The sequence below is a fragment of the Fundulus heteroclitus genome, chromosome 2 (assembly GCF_011125445.2).
Source record: "Fundulus heteroclitus isolate FHET01 chromosome 2, MU-UCD_Fhet_4.1, whole genome shotgun sequence".
In the NCBI taxonomy this organism is placed as follows: domain Eukaryota; kingdom Metazoa; phylum Chordata; class Actinopteri; order Cyprinodontiformes; family Fundulidae; genus Fundulus; species Fundulus heteroclitus.
The window spans coordinates 22,263,734-22,286,037 of record NC_046362.1 but is presented as its reverse complement, the minus strand read 5'-3'; the positions used below and the strand labels follow the sequence as shown (position 1 = coordinate 22,286,037).

The following is a 22,304-nucleotide window of genomic DNA, read 5'->3' as shown; positions in this document are numbered from 1 at the left end:
CTACAGGCACAGATACACTGTACTACAACTGAATAACCAGAGTTGAGAATGAGAGAGTGGACTCTTATACAATCTTGGGTCTTTACTTCAACAATAAACTGGACTGGACACACAACTGTGATGCCGTTTATAAGAATCATGCACTTCATAGCTCCTTCAGTGGCAAACTGCTGCATTATCTTGTAAAGCAGGGGGTCATGAAATACCTCTTGGGGGGTCGAGAGATGATTTGATACCAATGTGCTAAATAAAATGTGTATTTCTTTATTTGTGAAACTGATATCAAATAATAACTTTAAAAGAAGCTCAACATGGGGTCACCAGTCTCTGGCACTATTATTTTGGGGCTCCTGGACTATAACATTTCACACCAGTGATACGTTGTAAAGGACCTATTTTTTTGCACAAATATATAAGAAAAAGGATAATTTTTTTTGTTACATATCTTTAAAAAAAAAACGTATCTACTTCTTTATTCATACCTGTAGGATTTCTTATTTGAACTTATGTCACAATTGTACAGTTTCTGTATAATTGTTATTTGTATTAGTATTGTGTTTCATCTATTTGTTTCTAATCGCCACTCACCTTGCTTCTGTTATATGAATTCTATTCTATTCTATTCTATTCTATTCTATCAACTTCTTACTTTCTGCAGTCCACACACTGAAGGGAATCCCAATGCTAAGCAATAAAAACATAAGTATATATTCAAAATAAAATACTTTTTCGATGTATTTGTGAATGATCTGTTTGAACAAAGTACCATAACCCGATTGTTTAGCAGCGTCTAATCAGTGCAGTTGTGCGACTGAGATGGAGGCAGTCAGGGGAGTTTCCCTGCAGACAGGCTATCTGACACCAACTTTAGCCTGACAGCTAGCAGCACAGTGGCAACGTCCGGACCAAGCTAGCTGTCCGTGTTCCACACGGTCTCTCCATCATGGATCTGAACGGCCTCCTGTCCCAGCTTGAAAGTGCGAACGAAGAGGACGCAGAGAAGCTTTTACGTCGGTACAGTCAAGAGGTGAGCCAGGGGGGGTGTTCGCTCGGATTTCATTCAACCAAAGCAGGATGCTAATGCTAGCTAGCTAGCTAGCTAGCGTTAGCATAGGGGCGTGCTAGCTTTGAGTTAGCTTGTACCCTGAGTTGCTAGCTGAGCAGAGGTGCGTTCTGTCAAATCACTTTTAATCTTTACTCAAGCCCACACCGTGTCGGAGAACGATTAAGCAGGACAGAAAACTGCTAAATACACCAGTGATATCGTTGCAATCGACATGCTGGCTGCCGCTTTATGTGTTTAATGCAAATCTCGGGCAGGACTGCTCTGTGTTGGATGTTCTGGACAGCTCAAAGTAAACAGAACAGTGAAATAAAAAAAAAAAATCCGAAATGAAAAAAATAAATAAAAAGCCAATTTAAACAAACTGAAAGTTTCGACGCCATTGAAATTAACTTATAAAGTAATATTTAACCTTGACGATTGAGCTGCTGGCAAGTTTTCTGTCACGAATTATAGGAGCTAACAGCTTCTGCTCATCTTGGGTTTCCAGGGCGTTTGCTCCAGAGTTGAGCAGCATAGCAATCAAATGCTGCCTCTGCTTGTTTAATCCTGCTGATTGCTGGTTTTACAGACCAGCAACAAGATTTGAAACTCTATCCTTTTATAATCAGGGAGCCAGAGCAGTGATCTAAGCAGTGGTGTGATATGATCTGTTTTCCAGCAGCATTTAGGACAGACGGAAAAGGGAAAACTGACCCAAATCTAGCTATAGATTCTGTTTATATATATATATATATATATATATATATATATATATATGTGTGTCTGCAGCATCAACAACAAATCAAATGCATTACTGTAACGCAGAAGGTTTGGAGATGCTACGTTGGTGTAGCTTGTAGGTCCTGAACAGGGGAGAAAGGCAGTGTCAAGTGTCATGGGCGGCTCTTGGCCTTGTTGATAAGGCGGATGGGAAGAAACTGTTCTTGTGGCGTGAGATTGTGGTCCTGATGGACTGCAGCCTCCTGCCAGAGGAAAGTGACTGAAATATTTTGTGGCTGGGGTGCGAGGGATCAGCCACAATCTTCCCTGCACGCCTCAGAGTCCTGGAGGCGTACAGGTCCTGGAGAGATGGAAGATTGCAGCCAATCACCTTCTCCTTAGTGGTGGCACCAGCGTACCAGATGGTGATAGAGGAGGTGAGGATGGACTCAATGATGGAGGAGTAGAACTGCACCATCATTGTCCTTGGCAGGTTGAATTTCTTCAGCTGCCGCAGGAAGTACATCCTCTGCTGGGCTTTCTTGGTGAGGGAGTTGATGTTTAGCTCCTGGGAGATGATAGTTCCCAGGAAGCGGAAAGACTCCACAGTGTCGATGGTGGAGTCACAGAGGGTGATGGGGGTAGCTGGAGCTGAGTTCTTCCTGAAGTCCACAACCATCTCCACAGTTTTTACAGCGTTCAGCTCCAGGTTGTTCTCCCAGGTCACCAGATGGTCAGCCTCACACCTGTAGGCGGACTCGTCCACATCAGAGATGAGTCCGATGAGGGTGGTGTCGTCTGATGACTGGAGGTGCAGCTGTTGGGTTACAGGGAGAAGAGCAGAGGAGAAAGAGCACAGCCCTGTGGGGAACCAGTGCTGATGAGCTGTGAGTCAGAGTCATGTTTTCCCAGCTTCACGTGTTGCTTCCTGTCAGACAGGAAGTCTGTAACCCACCTGCAGGTGGAGTCGGGCACATTCAGCTGGGAGAGCTTCTCCTGAAGCAGAGCTGGGATGATTGTGTTGAAGGCAGAGCTGAAATCCACAAACCGGATCCTGGCGTAGGTTCCTGCAGAGTCCAGGTGTCTGGAGGGTGTGGTGAAGGGCCAGGTTGACCTGTGGGCTCTGTAGGCAAACTGTAGGGGGTCCAGGAGGGGGTCAGTGATTTCTTTTAGGTGTGAAAACACAAGGCGCTCAAAGGACTTCATAACCACAGAGGTCAGAGCGACGGGTCTTTAAGTCCTGTGGACCTTGGCTTCTTGGGAACAGGGACAATGGTGGAGGTAATTTCAAGGCGCATCCTGAGCAAACACACAGCAGCAGGCGACTGGCAGGAAGAGAACATTGTTTCTAGGAAGCAGAGAGCTACGACAGCACTGATGGAAACAGAAGGGCCGGTCCGCCGTGCTTTTTGTGAGATATGAACCGTGTTTTATTTATTGTTTTCTTTCAGAACACTCAGACCTTCAAGTTTGACCAGAAAGAAGAAGCCCTGAGGAGCGTGAGTACACCACCCTCGTTTATTTAAACCACGCAACGTTTGGTCCGCGCGGTGATGACCGTCTTCCTTCGCCGTCTTGTCTTCTCGTTTAGAAACTCTGTCAGAGCGTGCTGGCGCTCCTGGGGAGACAGGTGCGGCCCGGCTGTCAGCAGGCGTGTCTGGAAACCCTTCGCATCCTTTCCAGGGACAAGCGCGTCCTGGGACCGGTGGCCACCATGGACGGCATGCTGGTTCTGACCAGGATGGCGATGCTGCGCGCCGGGCAGGAGGACGGGGACGGACAGGAGACCGCTCAGGACGGCGCGCGGTCCGAGGAGGAGAAGAGGGTGGCGGTGGAGGCCCTGAAGTGCCTGTGCAACGTCGTGTACAACAGCGCGGCGGCTCAGCAGGTGTGCGTGGATATGCAGCTGGCGCGCGGCCTCTGCGGCAGCCTGCGCTCCGCCCGCACGTGGCAGCACGAGGTGGGCCTGTTCATCCTGCGCCTCTTCTTCCTGCTGTCCGCCCTGCGACCCGACGTGCGGGGGGTCCTGAGGAAAGACTGCCACGCCGTGAGGCTGCTGACCGAGGTGCTGGAGCACACCCTGGACGTGCGCTGGGTCGGCACCTACGAAGCCGCCCAGCCGGAACCGCAGGCTCTGCCGCTGCGCGCAGAGAACAACGAGCGGGCGATGGAGGCGCTCAAGGCCTTGTTCAACCTCACCCTGTCGGAAAGTCGGAACGAGGTCAGTGCGCCCACGCTCCGGTGTCGTTGTCTTGGTAAAATGGTCAAAATATGGGTTTGTGTGCAGAAAGCGACAGGAAAAGCTGTAGGTATAGCTTTCAATTGGGAGTCGTTAAAAATGTCTCTTTTGTTGCATTTGGGATGAGTGCCTTTTTTTTTAAACGTGTTGATACAACTTTTTGGGTCAACTTTCTACTTCCAGCGAGAACTTTTTAGTTCTTGTAACTGATTAAAACAAACAAGAAAAGGTCAAATTAGTTGTTGCAGCAACAAACCGTTTGTCCCAGCCTTCACTTTTAGTTGTGAGATCTCTTTTATTAGCGAGCTCCAGGACCTTTCACTGGTTATTTGAAACCAGTGAATTGACTTTTTAGTTCATTGTCAGGGTCCAGTTCTGTTTCAGCGTCAGACTTTTTATGGATGTTCTCACATTTTACTCAAGCTCCCTCGTCTCTGATGGTGAGCAGCAAGGCATCCCTAAACCACGACACTTCTAGCTCTCAGCTGACAAACCTTAGTCTGGTTTCCTTCATGTTGTTTTTTTTTTTTTTTTTTGTAGAGCAAAGTTTTATTCCTTGTACATCTGTTTAAACTGCATCTTTTTTATGTACCTTCTTTCAACAGTAGCAAGAGCCTGCTTTAGGCCCCATTAAGACATTTTAGTGTTTTTTTTAAGACTTCTTGTACCACCTGGGTGTGTTGGCAGTTGTTTTGGATGGCCTCCACATGGAGACTAATTTACTATTTTTCTAGAATTAGGAATATCTGATTCCCTAAAATCAGACGAGGAGACTCGTACGCTGCTACACTGCAAAGAGGGAACTAAAAGTAAGTAAAATGTTCTTAAAATATGTATATTTTTCCTTGATTTCAGCAGCTAAATAAGACTATTTGCCAATGGAATGAGAATTTATACTCCTAAAATAAGATAATTAGACATTCTGCACTTGGAATAAGGTGATGGAGATGAATTGTTCTTATTTTAGGGATAACGATACTCATTCCATTGGCAAATAATCTGATTTACCAGCTCAAATCAATGGAAAAATACGCTAATTTCAAGAGGATTTTACCTACTTTGAGTTCCCTTTTTGCAGTGTACAATCTTCTCTCTGAAGGCCTCAGACAGCTCTTTGGATCTCACTGTGGTGTTCGCCCTCATCTCGACAGTCAGAAGCACCCAGCTAAATGTCCGCAGTTTAAGCAGCGCACAGATAATTTCAAAATGCTAAGTAGCAGCGGTGGCTGGTGGGTAAAATTTATGGGGCGATAGATGTCGGAGATCACAGCACAATAAACATAAATCTGTCTACGGTCACTTTCCTGCCTGTGAATTGTAAAGGCTTGTCAGTTTGGTCCAAGTTTTTTTTTTATCCACTTTTTTTTCCTCTGGTTAAACACTGTGAAATTATTATTTTGTAAGTAAATGACCAAATTTGGATAATGGAAGGGGAAACGCTGAGTACGATGAATTAATCCTAAGAATGGCACAAAAGGGGCTGATTGCGCTGCAAAAATAGAGATAAAAATAAGAAAATATTTCTTGAAATGAGAGTATTTTTCTTTGATTTGAGCAGGTAAATAAGATTATTTGCCAATAGAATAAGATTTTTTACACTTAAAATAGGAACAATTCATCTCCATCATCTTATTTCAAGTGCAGTATATCTAATTATCTTATTTTAGGGGTAAAAATACTCATTCCATTGGCAAATAATCTTATTTACCTGCTCAAATCAAGGAGAAATACATTAATTTCAAGAAACTTTTACTTAGTTTTAGTTCTGTTTTTGCAGTGTGGCCACAGGAGAATCTTCATGTAGCCAATTAGAGTGCGGCATGAAGTCACATGGAAGCCAAGAGGTTACAAACATGCAGACATACGCGCTGATTTGTCCATCGCCCCTCAGATCAAACTTTAAAACTAGGAGGCTTATGCAAAAAAAAAAAAAAAAAATGGAACGGGAACGATGAAAAATCAAAAGCCAGACATTTTATGAACAAACAGAGGAGACAGTTACATTTTATTTTGTGATTTATCTTCATTTATGCCAGATGTGATACGCCTGGTGAGTGATTTTAGCTATTTTAATACCTTAATAAATGTGGGAGTGTTTTAATATGTTCTTCACCAGAATTTGCTTTTCTGAATTTAGATCACACAAATGGTTTAAAATAGCTGTTCAGTGATATTTTTGATTAAAAATTGAAGCCTTGAAAGCTGGAGGAGCAAACCGAAGACGGTGATCCGAAGCGTACTTGTTTTGTGTTTCATATTGTAATGGTGGATTTTCAATAGAAAAGGTTCCTTTTTACTTGACACAGATGAATTCTGCTATCTTTTACACATTACAAGATGTATGGCTTGTTTCTGCTACAGTAAATGTTTTTTTTTTTTTAAATAGTGAATTGTTTTTCTTGGTACAACTGTAGTTTTTTGAAGATATAGTTTAATTATGCTTCTGATGTTCCCTGCAATTTGGACAGAGGGGGGAATGAAGCACAAGGGCAACTTCTAACAGTGTAAGTCCAAACTGCGTTTAAAGGATTGTATTTGTCCCTGCTTTTCTTATAGTTAAAGAGGCATTTTATTTAGGTTCCTTCCCTTCACCTGCTGCTGATAGTTTCTGCTGTTTGGCCTTTCACCTCCAGACTAATGTTCCTGCAATTATTTTAATCACCCATTTTTTTTTTTATTTGAGTGATTTCTTTATTTATTTTATTTATTCATTTTACATGTTGTTTGGTTTTTACAGGAGGACGACCACCAGTTCCGACTCTTGGCTGCTATCCTGCGTCACCTGTTGATGCTGAAAACTGAGACGGAGGAGAAAACAGAAGAAGCACACAGGTAGGAATCTGTTTCTCGCTGCTCTTTATACTTGGTGGTGTGTTTTTTTTTTTTTTTTTTGCGGCCTGTAAAAAGACACAAAAAGATAATTAAGCTTGGGTCTGTGCTGTTTCCTTGACTTAAGCCCTTTTCTGACAGGATTAGTTTTACTGAATCTTTCGGACTATAAGGCACACCGGATTATAAAGTGCACTAAATATTCTTCCCAGGTGTGTAATATCACTCTGACGCTTCACGTCCACACCTCTCTATCCGTCTCTGTGGGGAGGACAGAGTAGTTGGACCACACAGCCCTGTTTCTATCATGAGGCTAAAATAAACAGAACTTTTATATTGAATTAACTTACTAGGTTTATTGTCGCTAAGGTGCGGGCTGCCTAAAGGCTCCCACATACTCTTGTGCGCATACTGTGAGCTTAGCTGACTTCACGCTGACTCTCCGAGGACGTTTTACCCTTCATAGTGGAGCGTAATGTTGCCTACATTTCTTGTGGCAAATTCCTACAATTCCCACACTTTCTGCCAGAGAGACCAAGGCAAGGCAAGGCAAATTTATTTATATAGCACAATTCAGTACAAGGACAATGCAAAGTGCTTTAACTTACATGATTAAAATATAGCAAAATAAAACAGAATAAAAGCAAGTAGGAATAAAATGTAGATAGAAAATAGAACATAAAAAAAACTAGTGGTGTTTCAGTTAACTAGAACAGTTGAAGGCAATCCTAAACAAATGTATTTTTAATCTTGATTTAAATGAACTCAGGCTTTCTGCACCTTTACAGTTTTCTGGAAGTTTGTTCCAGATAAGTGGAGCATAGGAGCTAAATGCTGCTTCTCCATGTTTAGTTCTGGTTCTAGGTATGCAGAGTAGGCTGGAGCCAGAAGACCTGAGTGGTCTGGATGGTTGATACACTGATAACAAGTCTGTGATGTACTTAGGTGCTAAGCCATTTAGGGATTTATAGACTAACAGAAGTATTTTAAAGTCTATTCTCTGAGATACAGGGAGCCAGTGTAAGGACTTTAGAACTGGGGTGATGTGCTCTACTTTCTTAGTATTAGTGAGGACGCGGGCAGCAGCGTTCTGGATCAGCTGCAGCTGTCTGATCCACTTTTTAGGCAGACCTGTGAAAACACTGTTGCAGTAATCTATTCTACTAAATATAAACGCATGGATTAGTTTTTCTAGATCCTGCTGAGACATTAGTTCTTTAATCCTGGAAATGTTCCTCAGGTGATAGAAAGCCGACCTTGTAACTGTCTTTAGATGCTTTTGAAGGTTCAGGTCTGAGTCCAAAGCAGGGGAACGGATGGTAAATGTGTGATTAGCTAGCTGAGCACCTAGAGACGTTTCTTTTCCAGCAGGCTCCCACCTGTCAGTGAGAACAGAGAGGGACTGTGATGCAAAATTTAGCTCTGTGCATATCTGTATGCGGGTCGTCCGCACAGTCCACCTTGAGTACGCCACGAGTACGCGTCGACCTCCTCGGAGTGAAGTACGCCCATGTGTGTGGGGGGCCTTTACATAAATACACTTCTAATTTCAACATTACAGTCAGGCAGTCTTGTAGACAGCTCAGGGGTCCGATCAGGTAGTGACACAGTGTACCGTAATGCTCCGAATATCCATTGAGCGGAGAGTCTTCGTTGCTTACCAAAGCTTTTTTTTTTTACCATAATACAAGCCACTTTATTTACTCATTTACTTTTTTTAAGTTAGTTTAAATTACACAAGTGAAGTAAAGCCTGTTGTTAGCTCATTGTGTAATGCCGCTAGCAGCAAGCATTTTGTTTTGTTTTCATTGTTTACAACGGCAGGGCAGCCATCTTGTTTTACAAGCAGGTTTCACAGCTATTGTTTAGTTGCACTTTGAACTCAGGTCAACTTCCAGATAAAAAGCTTGAAATAAAAGCAAGTTTTTATGATGGTTTCTTTAATTTCTTTTTGTGGAACAAAAATGATGGGGAAAATTGACTAAACGGATTTGGTATAACATAATCAGATTTTTAATGCTCATCTCCCTGCCCTACAACGTACATATTGTGCTTTTTCCTTTACTGCAATGCAGAAACTTGTGGAGCGGCAGAAATCTCGTATAAAAATATTGAACTTCTTCAGATTGTGAGGAATCCTGGTGCAGGAGTCATACCTGTGCTGGTAATCAGCGATGGCCAGGAAGCAGCTGCAGCGGGGTCATCCTGTCCGTTACATGGATTTTCTGTGATGCTCTGATGTTGAATTGGCTTGGAGATCTTGGAGACTTTAAAGTGGTGTTAATTCAGTGTGAAAACGGCCTAATTGCTGTTAAGAACGTGACAAACTCAACCCACACCATCATTTTTAAAGACAAGTCTTTTATTTGTAACCTGTTACTTATTATTATCACCTTGAGTTTCTGATTTCACCTTTTTATGATGTTAAATGTTTTGCATGTTTAAAAACAAAATGCTGTTATTCTCCTAATTTAGCCACGCTGTCAACCTGCTTAATAACCTGCCCGTCTCCTGCCTGGATGTGTTGATCGACATGCCCGTCCTGGGCGGCGTGGAGGAGTACGGCGGCAAAAACATGGAAGCAGTTCAGGTGTTACTGGACTTTATGGAGAGGAGAATCGACAAGGTAAAGTTTTCCCTTCACGAGCGAACACGGGCGGGTTCTGGTGTAACCAGAATCAAGGGGAAATATTGTAATAAACAAGGCCAGATGTGTTATTCACGTTAAAAACTGTTTCACATTTCACTGCTGTGAAAAATTAACACTTATATGAAGGTATAGCTATAGTGTTTCATCTCTTCCTGCAAAGAAAAACATCTGAGGCTTTTCCGTCTCACAGAATACGTCTCTGTTGTTTGTTGTAGCCGCACTAGAAGTCTTCTACCAACCTAGCACTAAGTTGCCTCATAAATATGCTGCAGTTATGTCCATTATGTTGTTCTGTGAGCATCTAATAGCTGCAGGGCTGTCTGCGTCACGGATACAGCTTTTTCTCTCAAGCTGATGCTGCCGCTCTGACAAATGCATGTAGAGAAATTGGTGCATTTTCCTTTGATTTAAGCAGGTAAACAAGACTATTTGCCAACGGAGTAAGACTTCTGCACTTGAAATACAATTCATACAATTCATCTCCATCATCTTATTTCAAGAGAAGGATATCTGATTAGCTTATATTAGGGGTAAAAATACTTATTCCATTGACAAATAGTCTTATTTAGCTGCTCAAATCAAGAACAAATACACTAATTACAAGAAAAAGTTACTTTTAGTTCCCTTTTTGCAGTGTAAGAGAGTCTGTGATGCGGTTCCTGCCTGGTCCTTTCATCAGATGAACAGTTATCTCCGTCTCTTCTTCTTCAGAAGCCACAAAATGTAGCACTGTAGTGCTGGTCATTTCACCCTTTTATGTTATATGCAGGGAGTTGTTGTTGTTCAGGACCACAGTTTTTCCTCTTTATGTAGTCATTATGCAGGTCATTTAGTAAATATGTCGATGGCAGATGAAGGGAATCTCTACAGTCGACTCATTCTGCTGCACAGAAATGTGGTTATTTCCATCCATCGTCTCCTGCTTATCTGAGAACCCCAGACATCTCTCTCCCCTGCATCATCAGCTCATTCTGGGGGGGATCCCAATTCGTTCCCAGGCCAGACGGGACATAAAGTCCCTCCACCTCAACTGGCTCTTTCGATGCTTCTCCGTACCTTATCCCCTTAGAGAAGTCACCTTATCCCCTTAATTTGTTATAATTTATGAGTCATGCGACCCAAACAAGGATTAAAACAATAATCAATTGAACTTTGGGGTAATTTAAAGAAATCTGGTTAATAATATGGTAATAAATAACATTTTACATGAGATTGAAGTACTATTAGTATTTTTCTAACTAATTCATCAAAACGGCAAGAGAAGGGAATCGATCGAGGCACTCCAGTAGGACGCACGGGAACAAAATGGTTTGTTTTCACTAAGATGGCATCAAAAAGAAAGACGATTATGTTGAAATATCAAAGCAAGGAACATAAAGCTTGAAAACAACCGAGTCTTGAACAATGGTCCTAAGTAAGTAGATCAGCTACAAAGTGGCCTAAGCACAATCTAGTCAATGATGTGGTGTTGGCATCACAGAGCTCTGAGCAAGGCGGTCTACAAACCTGAGTTGGTTACGTCGGTTTATTCTGGAAAAATGGGCCCAAAATCTTGCAAACTATGCTGAGAAATGTTCAACCTAGCTTACATAGTTTACTTTTTACAAAGTAGCGTGCATCGACCTCAGCTGACTGCTGATTCTAGCAAATATTAAAGAAATGTGTCTAAGCTTTTAAAAGTATCTATGGTTTTATGTTTTCAAAAAGTATTTTTTTTCTTTTATCATTGTGGTATTTAGCAAATCAAAATAATTTTGGTCCCTCATGCAGGAAACCTGATGTCAGATTGGGAGGGAAAAAAGGATTTTGTCTATTTGTACATCATATGGAAAAAATTTGGTTTCAACTGTGAAAAAAAAAAACATTTCACTAATCTCTTGGTTAACTAAAAATGGATTTGATCCAGCTGTCGGTTTTTGTACCGCATTTCTCGGACCATACCGGATTATAAGGCGCACTAAATATTCCTCCCAAGTGTGTGATATCACTCTGCCCATCAGAGTACACAGATTTGTTTTTAAACAGATTTTTGAGCGCATTGCACCACCTAAAATCAGTCAATAAGCACAACGGTAATCATATATAAGGTAATCAAATATAATTTTTGAGAAAATTTAAGGATTTTAAGAGCGCCTTATAGTCCGAAAAATACGGTAACAATCTGCAAAAATGAGTCCCAAACATTTTTGTTCTCCACTGTGTGACCTTTTTATTAGTAAGAAAATTAAAGCTTTATTTATTCCTTTTAGTTTCTTCTTTTTTTACTACTCAACCTTTAGATCCTCTATATGCTGCCCAGTAAATATGCTGGTGAAGATTCTCAGTCATCCAGGTCATGGTCATTTTAAAAAAAAGTAAAAAAACAAAGCAACTGGACTTGTTTTCCGCATACAGCTTAATCTGATCTCAAGAGGGCCACACGAGTAAACTCATTGCAAGATTAAATAGAACTAATAAATGTGGACTTGTTGATTTTTATATTAAATTAATTTCACTTTTACACAATATATTATGAATAACCTCAGCATTTTTAAGAAAAGTATGTGCAATTTCAACAATACTTTTACTCAGTTAAACATTTACTTGTGCATTATACATAGGAACTGATCACAGTGATTGTAAAATGTTGAAAAACATTTATTCACATTTTTTGGAACTTAAAAACACTGTCCTGCATGACAAAATACATCAAACTGATAAAAATTAAGAAATTATTTAAATTTTTCCACACCTGAAGCTTAATCTGCTAATTAAAACACAGTGCCCCGCGTGGACAATATGGGAACTGCAGATTTTCAATTAAACGAAGTACATGTTTTTTTCAATAATTTGATAATTTTTATCATTCTCTTCCTTTTATCTCTTCTTTCTTTCACCTTTTGTTTTTTTCTTCTTGTTCTTCCTTTCCTCTCCTACTTTGCCATTGTAGTATCCATATCATTTCAGATATTCCCCGCATTAATCATAATAAAACTATTCACATTCATAAATCAAGCGGAGCACTATATGGCAAAAGCTGTACTGCTCCACTTGTGAAAGTGAAATCTGATGAGCTCTTTTTGGCATTAAGACAACAATTCTTATTGCCACATTGCCAGACAGGACACTGGGAAAAAAAAAAAAATATATATATATATATTTTTTTCTTCTTTTTTTTAATAATGATAATGCATTTAGCCACCGGGCCGGACTAAATTGTTCGGCGGGCTGGATCCGGCCCGCGGGCCGTATGTTTGACACCCCTGGTCTAGACCTTTTGAATTGAGAAAGCTTTCTGGAGAGGAAGCGAAACGTCTTCAACTATGGAAAACAAGTCCAGTTGCTTTGTTTTATTTGCTTTTTTTGGAAAACCCAGTTAATAGTTTTCTCTCCTGTGTCGCTCAAAGGGCTCCAACTACAAAGAGGGTCTGACTCCGGTGCTCAGCCTGTTGACTGAAGGGTCCAGGTGCCACAGAGAGATCCGCAGATACATCAAAACTCAGGTAACGCTGCAGACGATCAAAAAACAGCCAGCGCCCCAACATCTGGCGACATTCCCTTGGCAATAACGGCAAACCGCTGCGCGTCGTAGGTACTGCCTCCACTGAAGGACGTGAAGAACCGGCCCGAGGTGGGCACCACCGTCAGAAACAAGCTGGTTCGCCTCATGACGCACGTGGACATGGGCGTGAAGCAGACGGCCGCCGAGTTCCTGTTTGTCCTCTGCAAGGAGAGCGGTGAGTGAGGACGAGTGAGAGAGAGCGCCCGGTTTCTCTATATGAAGTATTAATCCGTTCCTGCGTGTGGTGTTGCCGTCCAGTGGACAATCTTTTGAAGTACACGGGATATGGGAACGCCGCCGGACTCCTGGTGGCCCGGGGGCTTCTGGCAGGAGGCAGAGGAGAGACGCAGTACTCCGAAGACGAAGACTCAGACACAGACGAGTATAAGTCTGCCAAACCGTTGTGAGTTACTCGGACGGCCGGTGTCAGCTTGTCTAGCGCTAACGAGGTGGTTTGCAGATATACATTAAGCCCTTTTAATTATGCCAATTCCAGCATCAACCCCATTACGGGTCATGTGGAGGAGCCGATGCCAAACCCCATCGAAGAGATGACGGAGGAGCAGAAGGAGTACGAAGCGGAGAAGTTGGCCAATATGTTTGACAAGCTGTCAAGGTGAGACTCTGAAGCAAGATCGGGCATATAGCACTTCTAAAAGCTTAGTTTACAGATCAGGAAGGGTACAGTTTTAAAGGTATGACCTATATTAAGCCCCCCAAGATGTCAGTGTTGTTGTAGTTCACTGATGGTGAGCTCTGGAGACGCTGTTAGCTTCTTCACTCTCCTCCTCTCTCTGTGTTATCCGGCCTTGTTTATTCAGGGTTTCTATGCACGGTGCTGATAAAATGGGGCCACCGCTGAATCATTTCTTAACGTGGGATTATTTCTCTCCTGTTTTAAATAAAGTGAAGGTTTTGGTTTTTCTCAATGTTTCAGCAAGAACTTTTTTATCTGGAGGGTCAGTAACTGTTTAGGGCCTCAGAAAGTATATTTTTCCTTTCCCCTCCCACTCATCGTTACACTTTTTAACTCATGCATTATTTGTGTAGAAAAAAATCAATGAAGTTAGATGTGAAAGTCAAGATATTTTTCTCTAGCAGTACATTGGCCTTGAGCTCAGTGACTAGGCCAATGGGATTCGTTCAAATCCTTCTCTCCACAGACGGAGACCTCCCATAGATGCCATTCCAATGAGTCCTGATGTGGAGGGGAAACGTATTAATTGTCTTTATGGTCCGCAATGCTTTCTCTGGTTTTTGTGAAGCTTTAAACTGCTGATTTAGATTTTTTTTAGTAAGTCCACTTTCTCTCGAAGAACTATAAAATGAGAAGATAGAGGGGCCACCATTCAAAGTGTCGTTTTCTAGCCATCCCACAGTGTGCAGTTGGTAATTATGTCAGTTCTAGAGAAGATTTCATTCTGCTGTTAGAGGGCAGTTGCTCCAAAATATTATTATTATTATATTTCTTTTTGCACTGGTGGTTTTTTTGACAGGAAATAGAACTGAGATGTGGCAAAGGTCCACAGGCTGGGTGCATGCTGGACCCCAATGCCATCACATAGTTTTACTGAATCACTGCAGATGTGACGTTTTAAACTCCCTTTAACATCTTAAAATTGACAATTAGCTTTTGACTAAAACAGCATTTGCTGTGTGTATTCTTCTTAATTATCAGCTTTATTTGCCAGGTATGTGTGCAAATGCGAGGAAGCTGACTCTGGATTGTACAGTGCTACACAATGTGCTTACTTATACAATAACACAATAGTGCAGTAATAAATAAAATCAATCCCAGTGTGGGGGTATAGAAATAGTAAAATTAATATGAACACACAATAAACAAGCGGACAAATTGAGACAATAAATGCTAAAATCATTTAGTCCAGAGATGGAGGGTTTTTTGGGGACCAGGATGATTGTAGAGCTCTTGAAGCAGGAGGGAACTTCACTCAGCTCTGGTGATCTGTGTGAAAATGGGGGGGGGGGGGGGGGGCAGCTGGTCTGTGTAGAGCTTTCCTGATCTTCCTCCTCTTGAAGAGCAGGCGCACATCCTCTTCACAGATCCTGGGTGCATGTGGGGGGTGGGAGCGTGGCAGTCGGGGGAGGTGACTGCTTGGAGCATCGGAGAGTTGTGAATTTTACAATGTACAACCTATTGTAGAGCCTTTTTTATAGCGAGGCTGGATTTTTAACAGGCTGCCTGCATTTCCAAATCCAGCATAACCCCAGGGTGAAAGCTCAGAAAGGCTAAAATAAAGCAACTTTGCCGTGCTGTGTTCTTGCCTTCCTGTTATCTGCTGGAAGTCTTGCTCTCTCTTGCGCCACCACAACTCGAACAGACCCCGGACATCTCTCAACATCTCACACAAAGTACACCTTTCTTTTAACTTTTTCAGCAATTATTAGCGCTGGAAAAGTTTGGGCCTTCACTCTCTACCAGCGTCCAGGGTGGCGTTATCAACAGGCCTGGTAGTAAGACATGTTCACCGACTGGAAAAAAGAGAAGACAGTGAGATTTCACAGCCAGTCCAACTGAGAACCAACCTATTTATTGTCACCTAAGCACTTAAGGTGACGCTTCTCTTGTTTCTTGAAGGTGTTACACCTCAGCAGCGTGTTGCATGAGAGGTGAAACAAGAGGAAAAGTTGAAAAAAAGTAAAAAAACAAAGCAACTGGACTTGTTTTCCGTAGTTGAAGACGTTTTGCTTCCTCTGCAGGAAGCTTTCTCAATTCAAAAAGTCTGGAGTAATGTGGAGTACCAAACTTTATAGTACTGCCCAAACAAAGGCCTTGTAATGGCTTAGACAGGGTTCCCACGGGTCCTTGAAATCCTTGAAAGTTTGTGAATCTGAAAAAATAAAATCAAGGCCCTTCAAAGTTCTTGAAAACAGCCAAAAAAACACCTTGTCCTTGAAAGTCCTTGAATTTTTTTGTGGGGTTGAAAGTTCACACGGTTGACGACTCATGTGTCATTATTTTACTATCACACGATCTTTTAAAATTATGTTGATTCCGCAGACTTTTAATTTGCAAAAGTACGTTGGCTCTTCTTCGTTAGTTGGTAGGCTACGGTTTAGGCCTACATGCGTCCAATAGGTTACATTCACGCAGTGTTGCCAACTCGGCGACTTTGTCGCTATATTTACCGACTTTTCAGAGTCAAAGTCAAAAACTAGCTTAATCAAAGATGAAAGTAAGTGAAACAAATTGATATAATTCTGAACATCTCAATGCTGCACTTTTTTCCATTAAAATTCCATGAAACAGAAGGCTAATGTACATCTTATATGTAATTTAGTATGGCATAGCCATGTACTGTGGATATCAATGTAGGCTATGAATATGATCAATATCAATGTAGGCTATAAATTAAGTCCACTTTCTTCCATTGCTTCTGACCCAACAACTTCTATGCCGTTTAGTCTTTTATTGAATTTGCATTGTATTAAAATATGATAACCTATTCAGCGGTCACAGTAGGTAAATGCCGCCACGTGTGGTCCTTGAATTTGAGGAAATTGGTCCTGGAAAGTCCTTGAAAGGTCCTTGAATTTGATGTTCACTAAGGTGTGGGAACCCTGCTTAGATAACATGCAAATTCAACCGAAACAGGTCCACCCCCTTAGTAATGGACAGTCGTTAAAGTCGTTAAGGCAGCAGATTAAAACGAAACTGGTCCACTCCTCCAAGAGAAAATGTTGCCGTCTTCGCAAGATTCATCATCTACAGCAGCGCCTTTACTAATTATAGCTGGTAGCGAAGTTTTATGCCAAAACAGGCTTAATTACAGGTGAAAACAGATGTAAGTTTTATCCTCTGGGTGAACATTTTCCGTGGAAACCACATTCAAACCACCGAAGTTCAGCAGAACATATTAACCCAGTGGAGCGCCGTCCCAGAACCGGAGGAATAATGTTTTCTCCACCGGGCCGATCGGACTAATCCTGTTTTGAACGAGTGCTTGAAGAGCCGCAGGGTTTTGCCGCGCCTGTGTTGACCTTTTCATTAGCGAGCGGAGGCTAATGTTACCTGCTAAAAGGTGACTGTGAGCGTTCTCCCTGCCAACCGGTTCATCACGACAGGAATCTCCCTCCGCCGGCCGAGTCTTCAATTAGCCTCTGACTGGCAGCCGTCACATTCAGAGGGGGGAGTAAATGGGAGCGGGCGCCGCGTGTCTCTGCAGCATCATTACCTCCACGTTAATTATCGCCTAATTGGCAAACGCCAGTCCGCTCGTTGGCGCAGCTTCCTTTATGTTCCTCATTGAAGCCTTTTTTTATTTTTTATTATTAATGCCTCACGTCCGGACTCGCGTTCGAGGAGCTGGTCGCCCCCGGCCAGACGAGGTGCAAACCGCCACGCGGGGCCCGAACTAGACGGACCAATTTGGGTGGAACGTGGATAAAGAGGAAGAGGCACGGCTGAATAAAAAAAAAAAACCTGCGACATAGAAGAGCCGACCTCGTCATTGTTGGCCGCGTAGAGCCGTAATGAGACACGTGCGCCCAGAAAGAAGATTCCTCCTCTAAGGCCGCGTCGTCTTTCTTCTCTTCTCCAGGTGGAGAGAGAGCTGCTTCGATCAGCACAGGTGCTAGGGAGATCGCTCAGCGGCCTCCAAGAATGTGCTCCACCGCGCAACTGGCCCCTAATTAGGACGTACAGCACCCCCGTTACACCTGCCAGACCCTCACTCCTCTATCACTACACTGCAAAAACGGATCTAAAAATAAGTAAAAATGTTCTTAAAATTTGTGTTTTTGTCCTAGATTTGAGCAGGTAAATAAGATTATTTGCCAATGGAATGAGTATTTTTACCCCAAAACAAGAAAATTAGATATACTGCACTTGAAATAAGATGATGGAGATGAATTGTTCCTATTTTAAGTGCAAAAATCCTATTCTATTGGAAGATCATCTTATTTACCTGCTCAAATCAAGGAAAAATACACTCATTTCAGAACATTTTACTTATTTTAAGTTCCGTTTTTTGCAGTGTACCGATAGGAGAGATGAGATTTCTTTTTATTTATTTCGCTCTAATTACACTGCAAAAAACATGACTAAAAATAAGTAAAGTTTTCTTGAAATGAGTGTATTTGTCCTTGATTTGAGCAGCAAGTTTAAATGATCTGCCATTGGAATAAGATTTTTGCTCTTAAAATCGGAACAACTCATCTCCATCATCTAATTTCAAGTGTAGTTTATCTAATTATCTTATTTTAGGTGTAAAAATACTCATTCCATTGGCATATCATCTTATTTACCTGCTCAAATTAAGGACAAATACACTAATTTAAAGAGAATTTTACTTATTTTTAATTCAGTTTTTGCAGTGTAGAAGCGATTATGGTAATGTTTGTCTTCGGGGCCGGTTTGATCAGGCTGTAGGTGACTTTTAAAGATTATCTCTGCAAAAACTGAACTAAAAAAAATAAAATAAAATTGTCATGAAATGAGTGCATTTGTTCTTGATTTGGAGGAGTATTTTGACCCCAAAAATAAGATGATTAGATATACTGCACTTGAAATAAGATGGGTTGTTCCTATTTTAAGTGCAAAAAATCTTATTCCATTGGCAGATAATCTTATTTACCTGCTCAAATCAAGGATAAATACACTAATTTTAAGACTTTGTTTTACTTTTAGTTCCCTTTTTGCAGTGATCTATTGCCATTTATTTCCCACACTACACTCTTAATGCAGTTCACTACACTGCAAAAAGTAAGTAAAATTTTCTTGAAATTTGTATATTTTTTCCTTGATTTTAGCAGCTAAATAAAACTATTCGCCAATGAAGTAAGAGTTTTGCACTTAAAATAAGAACAATTCATCTCCATCTTATTTCAAGTGCAGGATATCTAATTATCTTATTTTAGGGGTAAAAATACATCGATTCATTACACAGAAGTAAAGCGTAACGTATATTAGGGCTGAACGATATAGAAAAAAAAGCATATCGATATCGATAATTATCAACAAATTCAAAACATATATTTTAAGTGCAGCCCTGGTCATTTTATGTTGTTGCTTAGCGAAATAAGACGATTTCAACATAATCGTCTTATTTAGCTGCTCAAATGAAGGAAAAATTTACTAATTTCAAAAAAATTTGACTTACTTTGAGTTTCCTTTTTCAGGATTCAGTGTTTTGCGTTTGAATCTGTCACATCCATGCTTTTTTTTAATAACTGTTGATGGATAATTCTCCGCTGGATCATCTTGGAGGGAGCGCTGACACACACACACATGGTGCAGGTATAATTGGATTAGGATAAAGGGCCAATGTTGGCTTTGAGGAGATTAGTTTGAGCACTGATCCTGTAATTAAACAGCCCCAGGAAGAGAGAGGAGGAGGGAGAGAGGATGGCCAGACAGGACTGATTGTCCATGAACTGCTGGAGGGGGAGGGGGGGGGGGGGGTGTATGAGGGTCCTCCAGTTTGCGTATGAATAAGAACAAATGCAAGGCCCTCGTTAAGTCTGGCCAGAGATACAAAGAAGCCTGAGCAGAGTTTTGTGCATTTAGGTTTTTCGGTCCTTCGTTTTGCACTCCGGGGTCTGATTCTTCTCGTCTCTTCTCCTCCGCAGGCAGAACGTGATCCGGCCGATGGGCGTCAGGCCAGACGGGACGTTGGCGCCTCTCGAGGAGACTCTCGTTTGTCGACCCGAAGAAAACTCTGATACAGACTCTGACTAGTGCCCTTAATGTCTAGGCCCCGGGTTTCCGGGTCCGTGTCCGGGTCCGCTGTAAGATTATCAGCCAAACTGTGACACTCACACGTTTTTCCTTACACCTACCCGACTGTCGGATATTTAAAACCACCCTGGGCTGCAGAGATACTTTTTATCCGTAAAGTCCACTTAGTGTGATAAAAGAGAAGAAGTACTTTATTGTAGAATAACCCGGGACGCCCATATTACTGTGATGAGTTTAACTGGAAGATACTGAACCACTGGCAAATCATTCGGCACGGTCACGATGGAAAACAACGAATATAACTTTAAATCCGTCAAGCATCGTTTTTCCTGCTTCTTGCAGGGTTATAAGCACAAACTTTAAACAAAAATTATTTTATGAGCCAGACCAGCAGAAAGTAGTGCATAATAGAAAAGTTGGAGCAAAGAAACACTTTGGGTTGGGAAAATTATCTGAGCATTTAAAATCTTAAAAGTGCGTTGTGCATTTGTGTTCAGTCCCCATGAGCCGGCGCAGTCCAGAACCTGCAGTTACATCTAAAGAGTCTATTTCTTCATAAAATAGCTCAAGCTAAAACAGATTGGACAGACGGCATTAATGAACATTTATTATTTAGTGTTGCTGCAGATTCTCATTTGGGTTTAGGTTAGGGTTAAAGTGTGGCTTTGTCTCGTGAGTTTTCCCATCAACTCTGACCAGCTTCCTTGTCCCTCCTAAAGAAAAGCAACCATACAAAATGATACCGCCACCACTTTAGGGATGGGGGAGCATGTGCAAATTATTTTTCCACTGATTTTTCAACCTTCCCCAGGTATCAGGAGTTAAACTTCAGTTTAAAATATACACAGCTGGGCTCTGCTTAATAGTTTTGAGACTTCTGCAGGCACTTAACTTTATTTGCTGGTGTCCTTTTCATTCAGCCGTGCACTACTTTGTGTTGGTCTATTAAATTAAATACACTGAGGTATGTGGTTATAGTGTAACGGAAAAACACTGCGACGTTCAAAGGGTGTGAATACTTTTTGTGAGGCACAGTTTGGGTGCCTACTTTGATGCAAATACAAAACCAATGACATACGACTAAGATTATATTTATTTTTAACGAATGGCTTAACGAGGGCTGAAGTTTGGTATGTAGAGAGGATGTGAACAGGGAAAATCTGAGTTTTTCCTGTTTGAAACAGTGAGACCTCCGATGGTCCGGTCCTGAAGAGGGACACAGCTGAACATTTAACAGGAACCCCCTAAAGGCGGGTGCTGTTAATTCCCCCCCCCCCCCATTTCATAGCTTTGCTGTTTTGGTCGATCGTGTGTGAAGCCGTGAAAGACGACGTCAACACATTTTTTCCTCATGACGTCTGCGAGGAAAGTTGGTCAGAGCTCATAATCTCTCATGTCACCTTGCTGGGAATTATTATATAATTATTTCAGGAAATAATATACAATTAATCCTGAAATTGGAGCATTTTTAGGGTTTTTCTAAATTAAAAAAGTGAAATGAACTAGGACTGCACGGCGGGGGCAGCTGTTTGCACGGTTACCTGCACCCTAAGCAGATATAGGGATGGGTGGAAACGCAGCGTTTCTGGACACAAGGAGGCTCGCCATTAAGCAGGTACAGGCCGTTATCCCCAAATTCATTTGAGGCCTTCACGGTGAGCCGTTTCTACGCTTAATTTATAAAAAAATAATACATCTTTATTGCTGGATCTTTACTTCTCCTTTTGTGAACACGGATGCCAAGGTTTTTATGTCTTTAAAGTCATTCCTCTTGTCGATGCTTGCTTGGTTCCTCGCATTTGTTTTATGTTCTGGCGGGTTACTGCTCGGTCGGGTAGAGCCACGTTTAAAAACACTGGACGACCGTTCTTCAGTCACCCTACCATCACCAATGTTGCACACCAGTTTATCACTGAGGAAATTTGAATTCAGAGCTCGTTCGCTAACAGACATTCACTTTTTTGGCCGTTTAGAGAAGAAAATGTAACTTGATATGTAGCTGGTAAATTTTGGGGGGGAAATGCACCCCTGACGATGAATTGTGAAAACTGCAATGATTGTTTTTAATCTAATTGCTTTTGCCAAATCTGCACGATGATAAATCAACTTATTTTTGCCCCTGATAGAACAATGTTACATTTTCTATAAGTGTACATGTTTTTTTTTTGTCTAAGTGGAAGCCTGAATACTCTTATGAATTTATAGTGAAAGCTGTCGGTACAGTAAGAAGTCCAGTTCCTCCCAGTTTTACTGTAACTGAAATGCTTTTAAAGCCTGGTCGGATTTGTTATATTTTCTTACCGTTACGTTTTTGTATGTTTTGTAATGAAACTGTTTAGACTTTTCTTTATGCTCTGCTTTAAGTTATGCTGTTATTTTCCAACACATTCATACAGGGATAGTTTTAAAAATTGCATGAACATGTGGGGGGGGGGGGGGGAAGAGTATCTAGGTTGTTCTTTTTGCACTTTTTTTGTGTACCATAAGCAGCACTACTTACTTTATTTTGAGGCTTTTCCACTGAAGAGTTAATAAAGTGAAGAACAAGACCGACTGTTTTCTTTGCACCCAAGATGCAGT

The 22,304-nt window shown here is 41.6% G+C and overlaps 1 protein-coding gene across 2 annotated transcripts; it reads left to right on the top strand.

The window, feature by feature from the left end:
• Window positions 1–802: 802 nt before the first annotated feature.
• Window positions 803–22,273, top strand: ric8b (RIC8 guanine nucleotide exchange factor B). Of its 2 annotated transcripts, none has more exons than XM_012876038.3 (10): window positions 803–1,027; window positions 3,217–3,264; window positions 3,357–3,986; window positions 6,742–6,836; window positions 9,309–9,459; window positions 12,870–12,965; window positions 13,055–13,199; window positions 13,283–13,424; window positions 13,521–13,640; window positions 19,616–19,737. In XM_012876038.3, the coding sequence occupies exons 1-10, from the start codon at window positions 944–946 to the stop codon at window positions 19,722–19,724; spliced, it is 1,620 nt and encodes a 539-aa protein (XP_012731492.2). In that variant the 5' UTR covers window positions 803–943; the 3' UTR covers window positions 19,725–19,737. The 2 variants fall into 2 exon arrangements, with proteins under 2 accessions (XP_012731492.2, XP_012731491.2); XM_012876037.3 differs by having other exon boundaries at window positions 805–1,027; window positions 13,283–13,427; window positions 19,616–22,273.
• Window positions 22,274–22,304: the final 31 nt, after the last annotated feature.

Coding starts and splice junctions, on each gene's coding strand:
- ric8b (XM_012876037.3), top strand. CDS start 944: ATGGATCTGAACGGCCTCCTGTCCCAGCTTGAAAGTGCGAACGAAGAG. Junction 6,837..9,308: donor AAAACAGAAGAAGCACACAG/GTAGGAATCTGT, acceptor CTCCTAATTTAG/CCACGCTGTCAACCTGCTTA. Junction 9,460..12,869: donor TGGAGAGGAGAATCGACAAG/GTAAAGTTTTCC, acceptor TGTCGCTCAAAG/GGCTCCAACTACAAAGAGGG.